The sequence below is a fragment of the Aythya ferina genome (assembly GCF_964211825.1).
Source record: "Aythya ferina genome assembly, chromosome: 6".
Lineage (NCBI taxonomy): Eukaryota > Metazoa > Chordata > Aves > Anseriformes > Anatidae > Aythya > Aythya ferina.
Window position 1 is genome coordinate 26,983,657 of NC_140303.1, and position 17,546 is coordinate 27,001,202.

The window sequence follows — 17,546 nt, forward strand, 5'->3', positions numbered from 1 at the left end:
ATGCCTGGTACTCATTTCTGCCCATGTTCTTTTCTGATTCTTTAAATGCTCCTGCTACAAGTACATAAACCATGCCTGAAACGCACCCCAGCATGCAGGGCCAGCACGAGGCCTATGCGTCATTTAACTCCCACTGTACTGAGTGGGACTTAAGTGTTGTGTGGGCTTTGTGCTGGCCGTCTGCACAGCACTGAGTCTTGCTCTGAGTGTAGTAATCACTTAACAGGGACTGTAAAGACTTCGCTTTAAGTTGCACTTTTGGGACTGGGGTGGTTTTGCTTCACATTCAAACACCACTGCTGATTTCAGGCTCAGAGGGAGACTGGCTGTTTTCTAGGTCCCCGTGGCTGCTGGTTTCTCACTTGTACACATGGCTTCAAGGCTGAATGCATTTTAAAGAAACTGCTTTAAAATACATCTATTTCAATTTTTAAGAGAGGGAGAAAAAAGAGAAAGAGAGAGAGAGATAGATGGTCCCGGGACTTGGGGGTAGCTACAAAGATTTCTCATGACTCTGCTTTCAGTTACAGCCTCAACTGAGGCAATGCTGACTTGCACTGGAATGGAGAGGTTTAACACCTGAAGTCAGATCACTATTTTCTCTTGCCTAAGCTTCCCTACTTGCATTGTGGAGATTTAGGAACAGTTTTGTGCTCTGTTGAGGTGCTTGTATAGGAGGTGCCAGCTCAGTGGCGTTGGCACCCCACTGCCTTCGCCCACAGCACACCTGCAAAGAGCTGGTGTGGGTTGCTGAGCACCACACAGAAGAAACTTATTTTTCTGTGTAATGTTTGATTCTTTGCAATTGGGACTTGCTTTGTGTAAAATTTTCCAAAATTGACAAATGGAACAGCACATGGAGATCAGAATGGGGCTCTACTGCTTCCTCAATATAACATAAAATGTTGATTGAGCCTTGCCAGTAAAGTGTTTCCTGTACAACAACCCACAGCAGAAGTGTTAGGGACTTCGAGATGGCAGATGAAAGTTACCAGTTCAGAAATTCCTATCAGTAGAAATACACCAGGAGCTTATCACAGAAAATTGAATGTGTTTGTACGTATCTACAATCTCTCTGCCTGTAAGCTTTTAGGCATAAAGTTGTTCACAAAAGTTGAACACCAAACTAGCTTTCTAGTGTGCACAACCTGGGTTTTATTAACTATTATTTTGGGAGAGAAAAGCACAGCCATTGCATATCCAATAAAACATAGATTGGTAATCTCATTTTGCACGTTGATTATTCCCCTGCTACAGCCATTTTCAAGACGCTTTTTAATTGTTAGAAACTATTTGATTTTATTCTCCTTGTGTGTGCCTTTAATACCATCTTTTTCTTCAGTTCATGTGCAGCACTGTGGATCTTGCCAGCTGCATGGCTGCAGAATACAACATCACTCCTGACCGGGTGGATATATGCCTTATCAGCAACCTGACTTCCAACTACAGCCTGGGCACGTTGCAGGGATTCTGTGACAGTCCTTTGCCTAACTGCAACTTTCCAGAGGTATTGCTTGGGGAAAAAAAAAGGGGGGCTGCAGAGCTTCACCTGAGAAGGGGCTATAAAACTGTGTGCTAAATGGTGGTGGTTCAGAGGAAAGGAGGTTGCTACTGACTGATGTTATAAGGCTGATGCAGGCCACTACTCACAAACTTAAGTGGCTGAAGTTGTTATCAGGAGTCCACAGCCACATTTAAGTTCCTTCACGGTTGAATAATCGGTAGGCTTTTATAATTGTTTTTAATGGCAAAAAGCAAATACATTTTACACAGTGGTAGAATACTTTGCCAAAAAAATCATCCTTTTGCATAGCTATTCAAGACCTTTCTGTGAGTTTATGTGTCATGGCCACTATGTGTATTGTCTGCTGCAAATGGAAAAGTGAGGGGAAAAATCTCACTAGCATGCAGGCAGAATTTATGGCAAAACCATCTGGATTTATGCTATAATTTTTTCAGATTTATGGCCTATCTGTAACCATACAGGTGTCCAGGGTGCTACTGAAAGCCCTGGTATCCCACTGAATTTGTTTCAATTTTATTTGATGGGAATATTCCCAGAGTCTGATTCAGTGAGGTTTTCGAGACCACCATTAGTGTGACTTTCAACCCCGCACAGGCTCCTGGTGTGTCCGCAGAAAGACCCAGGAGCAAAATCTGGCACAGTGGAAAACTGGAAATAGCCTGCACTCATCAGAATGTGGTGAGGAGTTCTGGTTCAGGACAAGAGGGGTTATAATCAATGGGGAGCAGCCATTCCGCGTGCAGGGAATGCTAACACAGCATCGAGGCAGCTCCTGCTGTTCAATGGGCGAAGAAGGGAGGAGTCCCTCCCCGGTGCTCTGCAGGGCAGATGTTGGAGCTGGTACAGGAGGTGCCTCTTGCTCCCAGTGTGCTTTCAGAGGTGGGGGGATCCTACCTCAGCCACAAGGAACACCCACACATTTTCTAGAAATTGAAGAGTCAAATAACAAGCTGTACAAGTGATTTTCTCAAATTGAATATATCAGCAATTAACTATTAATAAATGAGCTCAGAACATGAGCATATTTATTCTTCAACCACGATTTGCTTTTAACTGAAAAGATGGGTACAGTTGTTAGGCCAGAAATAGGCCTGTCTGGACAGAGTGGAAACTTAAAGCTTCACGGGTTTGATAGCTGGGAGGCGATGAGCTGGATAACGTACCTCTTTGGTTTTACACCTATAGCAGCTTTCCCAGGAGCGATACTCACAACCTGCAATCACACTGGAAAGCACTGGCATGGTAAACATTCAGCTATCAGATTGGCAGAAGTTTGTACCCTGGTGACTGCTAAAGCAAGGTGTGGCAGCAGGCTGAGCTACCACACATATACGGGCTGGTTCTGCAGCTGCTGGCAGGAAAAAAAAAAAAAAAAAAAAAAAAGATCACAGTGTTGGGCATTGGTAGAAGCACATCCAGCTCTTATTTTGCCAATGGGTTCAGTGCGTCACATCAGCAGGGGCAATACTTTCCATTTGGCCTCAAGTGGTTGCCTGTAAGTCCTGACACGGGAATTCATAATACCCTTGGTCCTGTGTAATGTGCAGTACATAGATTTGGGACCCAAATTTAACTTCAAAACACGGAGTATTCCAAAATAACTGGATGGGGCTTTCTGCTAATTTAACAGCCACGTCCAGGGTGAGCCTACACCACAACCTTGTGTCTATAGGTGTGAGCCCTAACACCTCCCGAGTGTAAAGCAAATAATGCCTGATAAGGAATGCTAGATTTGTTCTCTCCATCAGTTCAGATTTAACACTTAAATCTCCTGCAGTGTTGGAGGATCCCACAAGCAGAACCAAGTCTACATGTTCATTCAGCCCAACCACATGAGTCCCAATCCCTTTCTATCCCTCTGTTTAGTTCCCTTTTTTTTCAGTTTTGATTTATCCAGCTGACATTCATCTCTCTTCTGTTTTTTCCCCCTTTTTGTCTTTATACAGTACTTTACCTACAGTGTCTTATTGAGTCTCCTGGCCTGCTCTGTGTTCCTTCAGATCAGCTGTATTGGAAAACTGATCCTTATGTTATTCATTGAATTTATATATGTTATCATTGTGGAAGTGCCAGGGGTGAACCTTTTTGACAATGCAGATCTCCTGGTTACAGCTAACACCTAGTAAGTGCCTTTCACTTCTGAAATCTTCACCTAATTTCTTTCACCCAGTGATTTCAGTGAGACATTAGGTGGATGGGTGTGCCAAGGCTATGGTGCAAGCAAGGGAAGTGCATGGTACCAGGGCAGGCAGGCTGTAAATTAAAGTTTGTCTATGCTGCTCTCCACCTCTGAAGATTAGGAGATCACAGTTCCCTTTAAGACCTTTTTATTCTGGAACTTGACTAATGAACCTTCTATTAATAACAAAATATAACTGCAATCAGAGTGGATCTGTGTTTTTTTTTTTTTCTTCCAGAAATGGGGAGCTGCAGTTAGTCATTCTCACTTCTTCTGGTAATACACTCTCAATATAGAAATGTTTTTCTCTCAAGAAAAAAATCCCCTACAAATTTGAGGTGGCTCAGGGGTGTGGTAATGAACCACTGAGATATTTGTGCATCTGTTGTAGTGCACCCGAAAAATATAATTGACTTTTGGCTAGTGATCTCCTTGCTGCTGTTGGGCATGTGTCTGCATTTGAAAAGCTGGCATCACAGCACAATTCCCCACCGAGGGACCTGGGCTAAGAGGGAGTATCCAGTTACCTTTTTGCTTACAAAAGGTAGTTTGTAAGCAAAGGCCATATTGATCATGGTTGCAACCACCATCCACTGACATGGGTACCCCTCTCCTGAAAGTCATGTCAGGGAGGTAAATTAGGCACATTCATAAACACTCCCTCCGCCACAGGTTTCATTTCTCACTGGGAGTTTGTATTGTTAAGTTAACTAATTTTTTTTTTGATTTCCCCTCTTGGGCAACAATTGTGCTCAGGTGTGGGTAGAACGTGAATTTGAACGATACCAAAGTATTTGCACAGATGCTGAGAAATTCTTTAATAGTAAAGATTTGGTAAGCAACGGGATAACCCAGCAGGGCAATTGTAACATGTCCAATCCTGATGGTTTAAAGGCCAATTTAGGTGAAACATCTGTAAGGATTGTACCTATGGTTGCTCCTGTCTTGAGACAGGAGGGTGGCTGAGGATATGCCCCTGACCCTGTGCTGTTTTGTGTGTTATGAAGTAGCTGATGCAATTGCTCAAATTTCCTGAGGGTCATTAAACCCTACTGACTGGATGCACCTGGTTACTTCTGTCCTTCACATAAATGTTCCATGATTTTTAACATTCCTGGGCAGCCATTAATAATTAATGGATGTATGGCTTTTATATCCTTTGGCAGTAATCACTTAAATTATTTTGTTAAGTCACGCAAATTAAATTGTGTAGGAAACCCATTGGAGCTTTCTGCAGGGGTACGGGGAGAATGAGGTTTCCCTTCCTTTTTTTGCAGATGGTGTGTATTCCAACAGTGGAAGCTATTTATCATTTTCTAACACAATTAGAGAAATAAAAGCATTTTATATCCCAAATATCATTTCATTCTTGTAAGTCAAGCACTAAGTGAAATTACAGCACTTAGTAGTATAATTTACGTCACTCCACAATCAAAATGTCAGTAATAGAGTGGAGAAGGTTAGCAGGTTTTCCCAGAAATAACTTTCTGTGGTGCTGTATTCTCTCTCGTTAAATGGTATTTGTTTTGTCCTGAGAGCTCCATGGACCGCTTTTTAATGCCTCAAAGTCTGGCAGTCCATTTGTGCGTTGTGCAAGACGGGAGCTCAGCATGTAACACGGAGTTCAGAGATGTATCTTATTGTCCAGCTGATATTAAAAAAAAGCATGACCTCATACTACTTTAATTGGGTGCCTGTTGTAGCGACATAATTACTGTCTGCTCTGCAGTCATTATGGTGCTCTGACTAATTAGAAGCGATGCAGATGTCGCTTCACACTTCTGTGTACAAACCAACACAGCATGCAAGCAACTGAAAGGCTGACGGTAACACGTTGGGACTGGGTAGCCTTGGTTGGAGTGACACACCAGCACGGTGACCCATGAAGTGTAACTGGATGCACAGAGCTCTACCGTCTTACCTTTTCCCCATGCAGGAGATAAATGCATTGGTTTTAAAGATGTGGTGGACCAATGTGGGCCTCTCAGTTAGGTTTCAGCTTAGGGGAGCCTAAAAAGCTTTGCCCAGCAATTTGTTCATCAAGCCCAGAGATGCTGCTGTCCTATAGGAGCTGTCCCCCAAATCAGTCATTCTTCCTGCTAAAAACGTGCATCTAACTTTGAACAGGAATGTATTTAGTGAGTTTCTTGCTATTTTATCTTCCAGTAATTAAAGAGCTATCTCCTACTGGAAACGTCTGTCCCATGGGGAGCAGTGCAACTCCGATTATTGCTTGCATTGGGCATTTTCAGTTAGCCAAAGGTTTTGTATAAATGCTGGATTTGCTGCGGTTTACAGTCTGTGTTACTGCTGAGGATTTTAGAGGAAGCACAGCACCCGCATTGAGCAGCAGGCCCAGCAAAAAAGGTCAGATCTGCCCCATCTTGTCATAAGACTGAGTGATAATGAGGCAGTCAGTCATCCTCAGCCAGGCAGTGATTTAGGAGAGCAGGAGACTCATGCTGCATGCAGTGAGTGTCTCCAGCTCCAACTAGCTCCATCCTTTAGCGTGGGAGTTGCTGGCCCCAGGGCTCTCAGCTTGGGTCCAGAGCCAGACACAACCTGGGCTTTGCTACGTGGTCAGTGCTGGAGCTCGCCAGGAGGCCTCGCAATAGATCATGTGCAAGACAACATGGGTTGCAAAATCTGTGTCAGAAGAAATTCCATGCTCAGAGATGAAAAAAATGTCTTGGAGCAAACAAGGTTAGAGAGCAACCATGGCTTTATTTGTTAGTTTTATGCTCAGCAAGGCTCCCTCGGCTATTTCAGTTTTGATCATTTCTAGCTCTGACACCGTAGTGAGAGCAAACTCTGGTCTGATGCTCTTCGGACAAACATGAGTTTCCCAAGGTAAAGATGTATCCCATCAGTAGCCTGCAAAGCCACAAGTCAATGACAATACAGTAATTTTACCACTGATTTCTTTCTTTCCATTTAAACAGTATTTTAAAAGATACATATACGAGGTTCTCGGCCACCTAATACTCCGCCCACTCTTGAGAAGAAACCAGCAGCATTAAGCAATCAATCAGTCGGGAACTCAGCCAACTACTACCTACCAGAAAGCTCTTTTCCATCCTTCCATTGTAAGAAAAGCACACCCTCCATCTTCAGCAGCTCTGCTTCGTAGGAGCCCTTTGCAGCATAGAGAATAGTAACAGCAGCCTGCATAAGGGTTTTCTTAGTGCACTCGCGTGCAGTACCCATAGCGAGGTGCAGCACTGGAGACGAGCAACTGGCAGAAAAAGGGGACAGTGCCAGAGGTAAAGGAGTTAGGCATGCCTCCGGCTTACAATGTGTGGGGAAGAAGGCAGCTAACCCTCACGAGATGTTAACCAAAAGCTTCCTTCTTCAGATCAATCGCTTTCTGCCTGACCTAATGAAGTAGTGACAGATGCACAAGCATTTGCTAAATATCCCACACTGACATTCAAATCCCAAACGATTTTCTGACTCTCAGTGCTCCTTAGATGTTTTAACTAAATTAACCATGTTGCACCATCACTCTGGATCTTCGAGCATAGCTCAGACAGCGACCTTTTCTCTCCCCCAGTCTTTTTGCTCTTTTCTGTTTTAAAAGGGCTATAGCCCCGCACAGCGTTAGAGGTGCCACATTGCAGAGGTACTCTTGCGTTAGGTACAGAAGGACGAGTGCTAGAGGAAGCACACCGCTCTACTAACCTTGTCTGTGTTTTTGTGTTTTGTTTTCTTTTCTTTTTTGCAGCGTGTCAGCAAATGCAACGTTACCATGGTGAGTCACTTTGGCATGATGTATTTTTATGGGTTTGTGTCAGAAGGCATTTTCTGTTCACAAGGTGCAGTATCAGCATGTATGCACCACTGTGATCCAGTGCAATACAGCACACATACCCTACGTGGATTGAGTATTGCCCTTTTGTCTCAATAGCTCCTCTCAGAGCATCCTCTTTCCTGTGGGAACTTGCTTTGCAGAGCGTCTCGTAGATCTTGTAGTTACAAATTAAAGATTTTATCACAATGATATTTTCATGCTGTGTAACTGTAATTCAAACAATTTTTGTTTACTTGCTTGTCACAAGGCTTGGGAATGTATCTTAATGTTCCTTCCAGCTTTTAGATTTTTTATAAGACAAAAGTCATTAAAATTGTCTAATTAGCGAAATGTGAAGCGTAGAACGGTTCCAGACTTCGGAGGCTGGGGAAGGCAAGGCAAGAGACCTGGTAAATACAATCTGAAGAACTGTCAGCATTTCGGTTTTGCCAAGCATAGCACATATGGCTATTCTCTTGAAAGTGGCTTTTACATTGATGTTAACCCACTTTAAGAAGTTGGATTCAATTTCTGATTTTGAAGTCCTGCTTCAGAAACCAGCACCTGTAAGTCAAAGTCCTGAGCTTATTTCAGGTATCGTTTTCCCTTTACCAACATGGGCTACAGAGGGAAGGAGAAAAGCCTTTTCTTCAGTGGTTAGTTAGCCTTGAGGTGAGAACGGGGGAGTGTGCTGTGTTCCTCCACACTAAGAATAACTGGGAAATTCTGCTCTTTTGTTGGCTGCAGCTCGCCAGTGATGACACGAGTCGCGCTGAAGATTGTCACCCCTGTCATCATTACAGTCTTTGTCCTGGCACTGTATTTGCATGCCCAGCAAGTGGAATCCACTGCAAGGCTTGATTTCCTCTGGAAACTCCAGGTTAGTGGGTGTTTGCTGTGTTGGAGGAATAGTCTTTGGTGTTAGCATAACTACTGAGTTATTTACTATCAAGTTTCAGTGTTATAAAATGCCTTTGAATTTAATCTGAGCCTGGCACCTAGCTGGGCGTACCAGTAATGTTCCTTTCTCCTTTTGTACTTCTCATTCTGAGTGCCTCACATCCTGGTTGTTTAATTTAACCCTTTGTTTCCCTGTAAGTGCACTTAGGATGGTCCCTGCAATAAAAGATCGTAGATCTGAAGATCTTGGTTAATGAACTCAGGCACCTGAGCCTGTCACTGTTGCAGGAACCTGCAGTATCACACAATCTGTAAATGTAAGAAGCTCACATTCGCGGTTGATTTGCTTCCCAGAGTTCAGCCAACTTTAGTTTGCTGTGTTCGGAGATATGAAGGATTCACAGTTGCAGTTTCATTCACCACCTTGTTAAGCAGTAAGAACTGGCTTCACGTCCGATCTTCATTAAGCCCCTGGGCAGCGGCATTGGGTAACCAGCATGGTACAGACAATGCCTCTCTTTGCTTCCATCCCTGGGTTCAGTGTTAATATTTTCACTACGTGTGCCCGTGAATGATGTCAGGGTGTCCTGTGTGATTCTCAGGTAAGCAGGACAGGGCTCAGCTCTGCCCATGACTCATAGCTGGGAGACCACAGGACTGCAGGCTTTCTATAGATTTTTTTACCTTCTGGACAGCAGGACATCTTTCTAATAATAGGTCTCAGTGATTCGAGTAAGAGGCACTGAGGAAGAACCAATTAATTAAAGCTCCTTGGGAAGCACGTAAACATTGTTATCCTCGTTTATAAATGGTAAAACAATGGAGGAGATGAGCTCGCTTGCCTGTTCCAGGTCTGTGCTCAGCTGGCCGAAGCATATTGCTTCCCCAGGCAGAGCCAGGAGTTTTTCTTGTTCTGGCTGGACATACCTTCTGAAAGCAGCTTTGTCACTTAACCTCCAGTTTCCTGTTTTAGAAACCAGAGAAGTCATAAAGTGCTTTGCAACTATTGCTTGTCTCTTTGCCAACATGTGGGTAAGGGATGTTGGGGAGGTAATCCCTTCTGTGGTGGCTGTTGAGATGGCTAAGCTGTGTTTGTCCACGCCAGCATCCAAAAGAGCGAGGACATTCTGCCCTTTTTTTAACTCCAGCTCTCCAGCAATGACAAGAGGCACTGGAAAAATAATAATAGTAATAATTGAATAAAATCCATTTCAAAATGTTATACATTGTTAGGGGAATTTTGATTGCTGCCTCTGCTGAAGGTGATCATGCTGTACACAGGGTGCTCTCCAGGGCTCCCATTACCCAAATCACTCTACGTGTCCTCTGTACCAGGTGTGCAGTCTCCAGCTGTTGCCTGACCCCGTGTTTGTTGCCTGACCCCATTGCTCTTTGCTCAGAAATATTCAAAATGGCAAAAAGTAAACAAGGCGAAAAATACTGCAACCATCAGGTAACTGGGGAGAGAAAAGTTATCAGTACCCACACCTCTATGCTCCTCCTGAAGCCCTATGTGCTTGTCTAGGAAAGCCAGCGATGTCTGTTCATGGGTGCTAGGATTGTAGTGGAGTTCCCCGGAAGGAACAGACCTTGTAGTTATTACCTGATTCAGTGCCTAGAAATGTAGCAAAAATGGATTTTGGTGTCTGCCTGTAGGGAGCCCCTTTGGCTTTTATCTACATGTGCACACAAAGACAAACGTCTTCCACTGCAAAACTCGTTCCTGCATCTCTCTGCCTCTGCCCTTCTTTGCTGTTCCTGCACTTCATCCATTTCTGTCTTCCCTGCGAGTTCACGTTCAGCTTTTTTTTTTTTTCCTCTAGAGCAGTTACCGAAAGAATGTGTGTGTCTTTTTCTCCCTCCTAAACTAGGCCACTGAGGAGAAAGAAGAAATGGAGGAACTGCAGGCCTATAACAGACGCCTCCTCCACAACATTTTGCCAAAGGACGTGGCAGCCCATTTCCTAGCTCAGGAGCGGCGAAATGATGAACTGTACTACCAGTCCTGCGAGTGTGTGGCTGTCATGTTCGCCTCCATAAGCAACTTCTCAGAGTTTTATGTGGAACTGGAGGCCAACAATGAGGGGGTGGAGTGTCTGAGACTGCTCAACGAGATCATTGCCGACTTTGATGAAGTAAGTCACTGAAAATGCGTGTGGATAGAGCAAACAGATTGAGTTTATTTGGGTTTTGCTGAACTTATGAAGGAAGGTAGCTTACTGAATCCTTGTGCCATGTTTCATTTCTCCCCATTCTAGAAGTCTTATTTCTTTTATTTCACTCCCTTTTCCCTCCTCTGCCCCCTTTCCTTGTGTACTTTGAGTAATGGGGACTGTCTAGAGTTTTGTAGTGCTTGTACCAAGGGAGGGCACTTGGCAAGGACACTGACAGCATGGATCTGTCTGACTATTCAGTTTCTCTGCACTTCTCATGTGTAACAGATCATAAGTGAAGACCAATTTCGGCAGCTGGAGAAGATCAAAACCATTGGCAGTACATACATGGCTGCATCAGGCCTCAATGACTCCACTTACGACAAGGAAGGGAAGACACATATCAAAGCTCTGGCTGACTTTGCCATGAGATTAATGGACCAAATGAAATACATTAATGAACATTCATTCAACAACTTCCAGATGAAAATAGGTAATGTCACTGCGTTCACGGGATTGAATACCAGTAGCGGTCATTCTGAGCTGGGGATCTCACAGAGAGAGAAAAACATAGAGGTTACCTTAGCTGTGTAATTATGTTAATTGTTCTGTACCCAGTGACAGAAAAATAACAGTCTGCCTGCTTGGGCCTCTGTGAAATGTCAGAGCAGCGCTGTTAAGGCAGCAGTGTTATTACCAAAGCTCCCTGGAGAACCAGGAGCAGTTGGGCTTTGGTGCAGCAAAGTTCTTATCATGGCCTGGTCACACACAGTGGTTCTGCTTGGGCCCGCTTCACCTGTGACGTGCTCCGCTGCCCAAAGTCTCAATGGTCCCAGGCCCTGCTGTTCAACAGCTGGTGTTGGGCATGAGGCTGTCTGTCAAATCAGGAAATAAAAAGAGACAGGAAAGTAGAAGGAGGTGAAAAGGTGAGGATGTCGAGTGTGGGGTTTGCACTTGAAGGCTGTCGGGATGCTGCAGTGCCCGTCTCGCATCTACCTGGCATCACAGCCTGTGCTGACATCCAAGTGAGCAGTTAGCTTGGCAACAGGGTGGCAAATAACACCTATCCTGCTATCTGGTACTGGAAAATAGCTGCGGATTGAGCAGCTGCAGCAAGTGCTGCCAGTCAGACAGTCATAACTGATCAAAGAAGCCAACTAGTCTTTAAAGCTTATTTCCCCGCTGTTGGCAACAAATTCATGTGTCAGGGTAAAGCACAGCTAGAACTGATGAACCTCAGGACTTTTTACTGTCTGAAAATTAACTTGCCTCAAGCTTCATGTGGTTCACCTGTGCTGGATCTGAGCATTGTGGGATTTCTTCTCTCCTTCTAGGCCTCAATATTGGTCCTGTGGTAGCTGGGGTGATAGGAGCGCGTAAGCCCCAGTACGACATATGGGGAAACACGGTGAATGTAGCCAGCCGAATGGACAGCACAGGGGTGCCTGACAGGATTCAGGTAAGGAAATCACTGGAAAATTTACTTACACTGCCTGTATCGCTTACGGCTTCTGGAATGTAATTAGAACTGGAATTTTATTCCTTGAGGTCATATATTTATTTATACAGCTCTGAAAGAAAAGGGAACTGGGCAATGCTAGTAATAGCATCAAGCTGTGCCTTTTAATTTTGACCAATGTAGCAACCTTGGGTCAAAACCTTGCTGTTTAGTTCTGTGTTGAGCTGAGCTCCTTCCCTGAGCGCCTCAGTGGCACTGGGCACACCGTCCTGCTGGGATGCTTACCCACTCACGCTGGTGGCTTTGCTGTGAGGCTACATGCACGTGTGGGTTGTTTTCTTTTTCAAGGGCTCGTGTCAATGTATTTCTGTATGTCACGTCTCTGTTCACAGTGCCATCTGTGTTGTGAGGCTAGCAAGGAGCTAGACGTCAGTGGAATGAGAATATAACACTGGAGAGAGGGGACGGTTAACTGGGTTAATGGAAACTGTCTTGTAATCAAACATCTCCCTGGCGTTCAGGCAGTCACCTTTCTATTGATTTGGTTTTGTTGTCCTGCTCTTGCTGAGCCAATGCCCACTTACAGATTGTCATTCCCTAGGAAAATACTGAAGGGATGTAAAAATAATGAGTAACTGAGGTAAAATCCAAGAGGGGAAGCCATGCCATCTCCATCCAAGTAAGCTGTCAGTTAACTGATCAGTATTTATCCAATGCCCTTTAAACTTTCCCACAAGACAGTCCCTGAACAACTTTCATTTGAGTTAAGCAAATCAGTGCAACAACATGACAGCAGCAGGAAGCCAGAACTGGAAATATTTAAAACCACCTGAAAAAGGATGAGAAATTACAAAGTCAGACAGGATTCACCATAGAAGAGATAGGATTTAGCAAGAATTTGCTGCTGTTTTTACGTTGTCCATTTGCTAGTGAAGTACTTAGAGTTTGTGTTTATGAGTGACTCAGACAGGGCAGAATTGGACTTCCCAAAGATTTTTTGTTGTTGTTTTTGTTTGTTGTTGTTGTCTGTTCTGTTTTGCTTTTGAATAGCATCTGCTGTAACAGCCAGGTACTGGGAAACTGAGAGAAAAGTACAAGTGATGGAGCTGTCAGTGGGTCTAATAACTTCAAGCACTTTGAGTGCTGTATTTCAAAAGCTTGGGGTGAGGTTAGTTAAGGTGCTTGATAGGATTTTGCAAATTAGATAGCTGGGAGGAATGATTTACCCAAAAGTTCAGTTTTGTTTACTTAGGCTCCAGAAAACACTATGCTACACCTTGCTGTCTCGTTAGGCCCTGAACAGCTCATGAAATCTGGCCTTTAACATTCTGTTATTCTGCAGCATAATTATTTTTGAATGGCATCTGCCCAGAGGCTCTGGATGCTGGCTAGGGTTCCGTTAGTTGTCTCTTTCTCATTGCCCACTACCTTCTCCTCCATAAAACGGCCCCCTGAATGACTCCTGAATTATATATCCACTATGTAAATTTTTAAAGCCATTTTTGAGGACTTTTGAAGTATTTTAACCCATTTTCCTACTACCTCTTTGGTGACATAATGAGTGCAGCTGAGTATCCTGAACTACCAGGTGCATCTTAAAAAATGTGACTCATTTCTTTCTTTTTATACTGTGACCTCCTTGAAAAATATGGTTCTCTTCAAATACCGTACTCCGTGCGGCTTCTGTAGTTTCTCGACTTTAAAAGTCTGAGTTTGTTTTGCAACTTGTGCCAATTCTTTAGTCAGTGATTGATATGAAAAAGTCAACTCAGAAACAAAACAATTGATCCTACTTTAATTTTACCTGAGGACGACTCCAGAAGCAAGTGAAAAGATTGCATGAAAAGCACGACAAGCGTACACTTATTCCTGTTTATTTTGCAGGTAACCACAGACATGTACCAGGTTCTAGCAGCCAACAACTACCAGCTGGAATATCGAGGGGTCATTAAGGTCAAAGGCAAAGGAGAAATGACCACCTACTTTCTAAATGAAGGGCCTCCGGTCAGTTAGCGCCAACTGCAGCATCGCTCAGAGATGGAATTTGCATTACAGAAGGTTGTGAACCGGAGAAGAATCACTTTTCGGCAGTGAATCTTACAAATGCAACGCAGTTGAAATTTCACACAGCGACTCTAGAACTGGTATCAGCAAACTCTTTGGCCACCTATCATGAAATGCAATCAACAGAAACCATCTTCAATTTGTTCCTGGCTGAGTGCTAAATCAACCAAAGATGTGTACTACGGCGTTCACAGATAAGAATTTGGAATCTTTAAAAGAGGCTGCTACCACAGGATGATACAAGAAGCTATTTAAGTATTTATTGACGCAACACAACATTTACTTGGTTGAAGGAATGTATGATTCACTACAAAGCATTATTTTGGAATGGATTTGCACTGCCATAATGTTTCCATCCCATACTGCCAGCTATTTGAAGTGTACCACTGTGCTTTTATTAGCTGTTTTGAATGGGCTTTCAAAATTGATACCCACCATTGCAACACACAAAAAGGCCTTTTAGAATGGCATCATTAATGTTTTAGTGTGAAAAGACGTTTAGCTCTGGCCTTCTCTTTTCCCTTCTTTTACATGGCTAAATGACTGCTCTGCGGAGTGGAGCTGGCACATCTTGCGAAGGGGAAGATCAAGATAAAGAATGATGGATCTACAAACATATTTATTAAAAAGTCTTCTGTGCTCTTCTTTGGTATATATCAGTTTACATGGGAAAGACTAGATGTAAACAAGAGACGCTGGGGGGGAAGGGAACTCCCCTGAAATTTGTTGTGTTTTTTTTTTTTTTTGTATTTTTTATTTTGTAATATTGAAAACATGGAGATCTAACAGAAATACCAAATTCTATATTTTGTAAATTATATATAAATTAGAAGGCAGGCTGTCCACACCACACCGAGGTGTGTTGGGAGGTGTATATAACCTGTTAGACTTTTGTGTAGTTTTTTGTGCATAATACTCTGAACACAGACTTGGCAGTTTTCAGATTATCACTATACAATCGAACAACAACAGGTGAGTTTCCAGGCTGGATCAGATGCATTTTAAAAGAAAATCCAGAAAAATCTACAACCCCAAAGAAGAGGAAAAAAAAAAAAAAGAGTAGTCACACAGTTGTTCAATGCAGCATTCATATAGAGGGTGGCATCTTAACAAATGGAAACAGGACCTATTAATTTTAGCTAATGAGACAGTATCTGTCAAGCAAGTTAAAAAGCTCTAAGCAAATCTTCTAATTAACTGTAACAGGAACTCTTATAAGAAAAAAGATTATTTGAAATTTTCTTTAAAAAAAAAAAATAAATAATTATTTTTCAGAGCTGGATTAATAGAATCCTGACGATATGAGAGTTGTCTGATATTGTAACTGCCATTTGACATTACAAAGAACTATGTACTGCAGCATCAAGTTGACTTTCCTGTAGAGAGCACTTACTTAAACTGAGTCACACATTTTCAGTTCCGAGGAGTTAGGCGATCTTCAAAAAAAGGTTTTGATGGCAAATGTGTATGAGGTGAGCAACCTTAAAATACAGTGCCATTGATATCGTGTTGGACATCTTTATCACTAGTGGGGGTTTATGAATAGTTCACTGTTACCATTTATGTACCTTTTTTAGCTATTAAAGAAGAATCCCTTGATATTTTATTAAAAAAGAAAAGAATTTAAAAGCTCTATTTTTTATATTCTATGAGGGGAGAGTTTTGATATTGAATTTGGCTAGCACTAAAAGTGACTCCAATCTTTTGACGTTTAATAAAGTTCTTTTCCACTCTTCTCAGGGCAGAATTATTGTAGTACTAACAGCTTAATGATTGCACTGTGGTGGTAATTTATTTTTTTTCCTACTTGACAACAAGAACAAGTGAAAATCCATGGGCCTGTCTTAATTAATTTGCCATATTGCTAAGCATAACCCTAGCATTAAGCCATTTAAGCACGAGCTTAAATGGCATCGCCCCTTGCCTTCCCCCTTCCACTAGGAAACATCTCTGAAAAGTATAGTATATTGACTTCTGTAAAACTGCCAAGTCTGCCCTTGTACTATACTTTTGCTCCTTTACATCCCTCCTAGTTTGCAAAATACTTAAGTTGCATCACGCCATTACGCATTTCTTCCCCATTCCACCCCTTTTATTCCCTCACTGAGTTCCATTCCCTCCCTGCCACAAATTCATTTTTAGGTTTGCTTTCTGCTTTATGAAAGTCTGCGGTCTTCTTACCTTTTGATTCATCTTATGAAGTTGTGTTGTCAATGAAATTTCAAGTCCCCGGTATCTCTAGCTGTGATTGTTGACAGTGTGTCATGATCATTTCAAGGGGTATTCACACACTCTTTACTCTGGATCTTGCAAAAATGGATACAGTTATGATTTCCCATGGAAATTGAAATCTATTTAAGTAATTTAACTATATTAAACACTGTTTCACTGGTAAAGCGTCTCTGTCTTATTTTAGATGCAGCTGGCTAGTGAGGAGATAGGCAGACGTTGTGTAAATACACCCGGTTTCCACACAGAAACAGTCAGCTCTTGGCTAGCACTGGATGCCCACTGGGACCACACCGCTCCTACGCAGAGCCCAGTCCCAGCTCCTCGAGCTCTCACCTGCACGGTGAACACCCCCGGCTTCCCTCTCGCACACATCTGCTGTGTACCTGCTTATTTTGAAACATCGGCCTCAGGACAGCTGACAAATCCATGCTAGCACTAGGGATAGCTGAGAGGAAAAAAAAAACAACACAGTAATTTTGCGTGCTCCTGAGGACAGCAGCATTTCTGGTTTGAACATACGTGGAGGGGGCTAAAAAGAGCATTCAAAATTGGCTTAGGACAAAAATCCCCAAGTCTGCCAGCTAAACCTAAAAGCTTGGACTGGGGTGGGGGAGATGTCGGAGAGCTAGCCTAGGATGCAGTCTGAAAAAGGCTAATTTGGCAGATACTAGCTAAAAGCAAAACAAAACAAACCAATTTCCATTCTCTTGACCATTTCTGTTACGAGTTTTTCAACTGAAGGAGACACAGCACCTTACTCAGGGGAGGCAGAGCAACTTTTTCTGCAACTTTTTCAGAAATTCATGGTTTTCTTCTCGTCCCTGAGCACTTCACCATCCCCTAACGCCCCACTTGTCCCCAGAGCTCTGCTTTCAGCATGGTGGCCAGGCCCTGCTAGACCCGCTGGGCCCAGCTGAGAGCTGCCAGAGCAGCACCAAGAGCCAGAAGGCCTGGAGGGCTGGCAGCAGCTGGCCCCAGCTCTTGCTTTAAACGCACTTCCAGACACGAACACCTACTGCCATCTGTTGGTAGCAAACCCATGCAGCCTCAGCCAGGTGGCGGCTTGCAGATAAGCACAGACACAGCTTACAGATGAGCACAATTAATCGCTGGTTTGGCCAGCTGGCGCAGTGCCACACACCCACAGCAGAGCAGGCAACAGGCAGGCCCCTGCCAGGAGCTCCTAGGCTGCTCCTCACTCCGAGGGCTCCCTTGAAAGGCCCACGGGAGGCCTCCCGACCGAA

At 43.4% G+C, this 17,546-nt stretch overlaps 1 protein-coding gene across 3 annotated transcripts in view; it reads left to right on the top strand.

Annotated features, from left to right (window-relative positions):
• The window catches only part of ADCY5 (adenylate cyclase 5), a 215,419-nt gene extending 198,953 nt beyond the window's left edge, over positions 1-16,466 (top strand). For all 3 annotated transcript variants that reach the window (XM_084524658.1, XM_084524660.1, XM_084524659.1), the window contains exons 14-21: positions 1,343-1,507; positions 3,472-3,647; positions 7,429-7,455; positions 8,242-8,374; positions 10,266-10,529; positions 10,836-11,040; positions 11,882-12,006; positions 13,891-16,466. In XM_084524658.1, coding sequence (XP_084380784.1) covers positions 1,343-1,507; positions 3,472-3,647; positions 7,429-7,455; positions 8,242-8,374; positions 10,266-10,529; positions 10,836-11,040; positions 11,882-12,006; positions 13,891-14,019 — 1,224 coding nt within the window. In that variant the 3' untranslated portion in view covers positions 14,020-16,466. The remainder of the gene's footprint in view (positions 1-1,342; positions 1,508-3,471; positions 3,648-7,428; positions 7,456-8,241; positions 8,375-10,265; positions 10,530-10,835; positions 11,041-11,881; positions 12,007-13,890) is intronic.
• Positions 16,467-17,546: the final 1,080 nt, after the last annotated feature.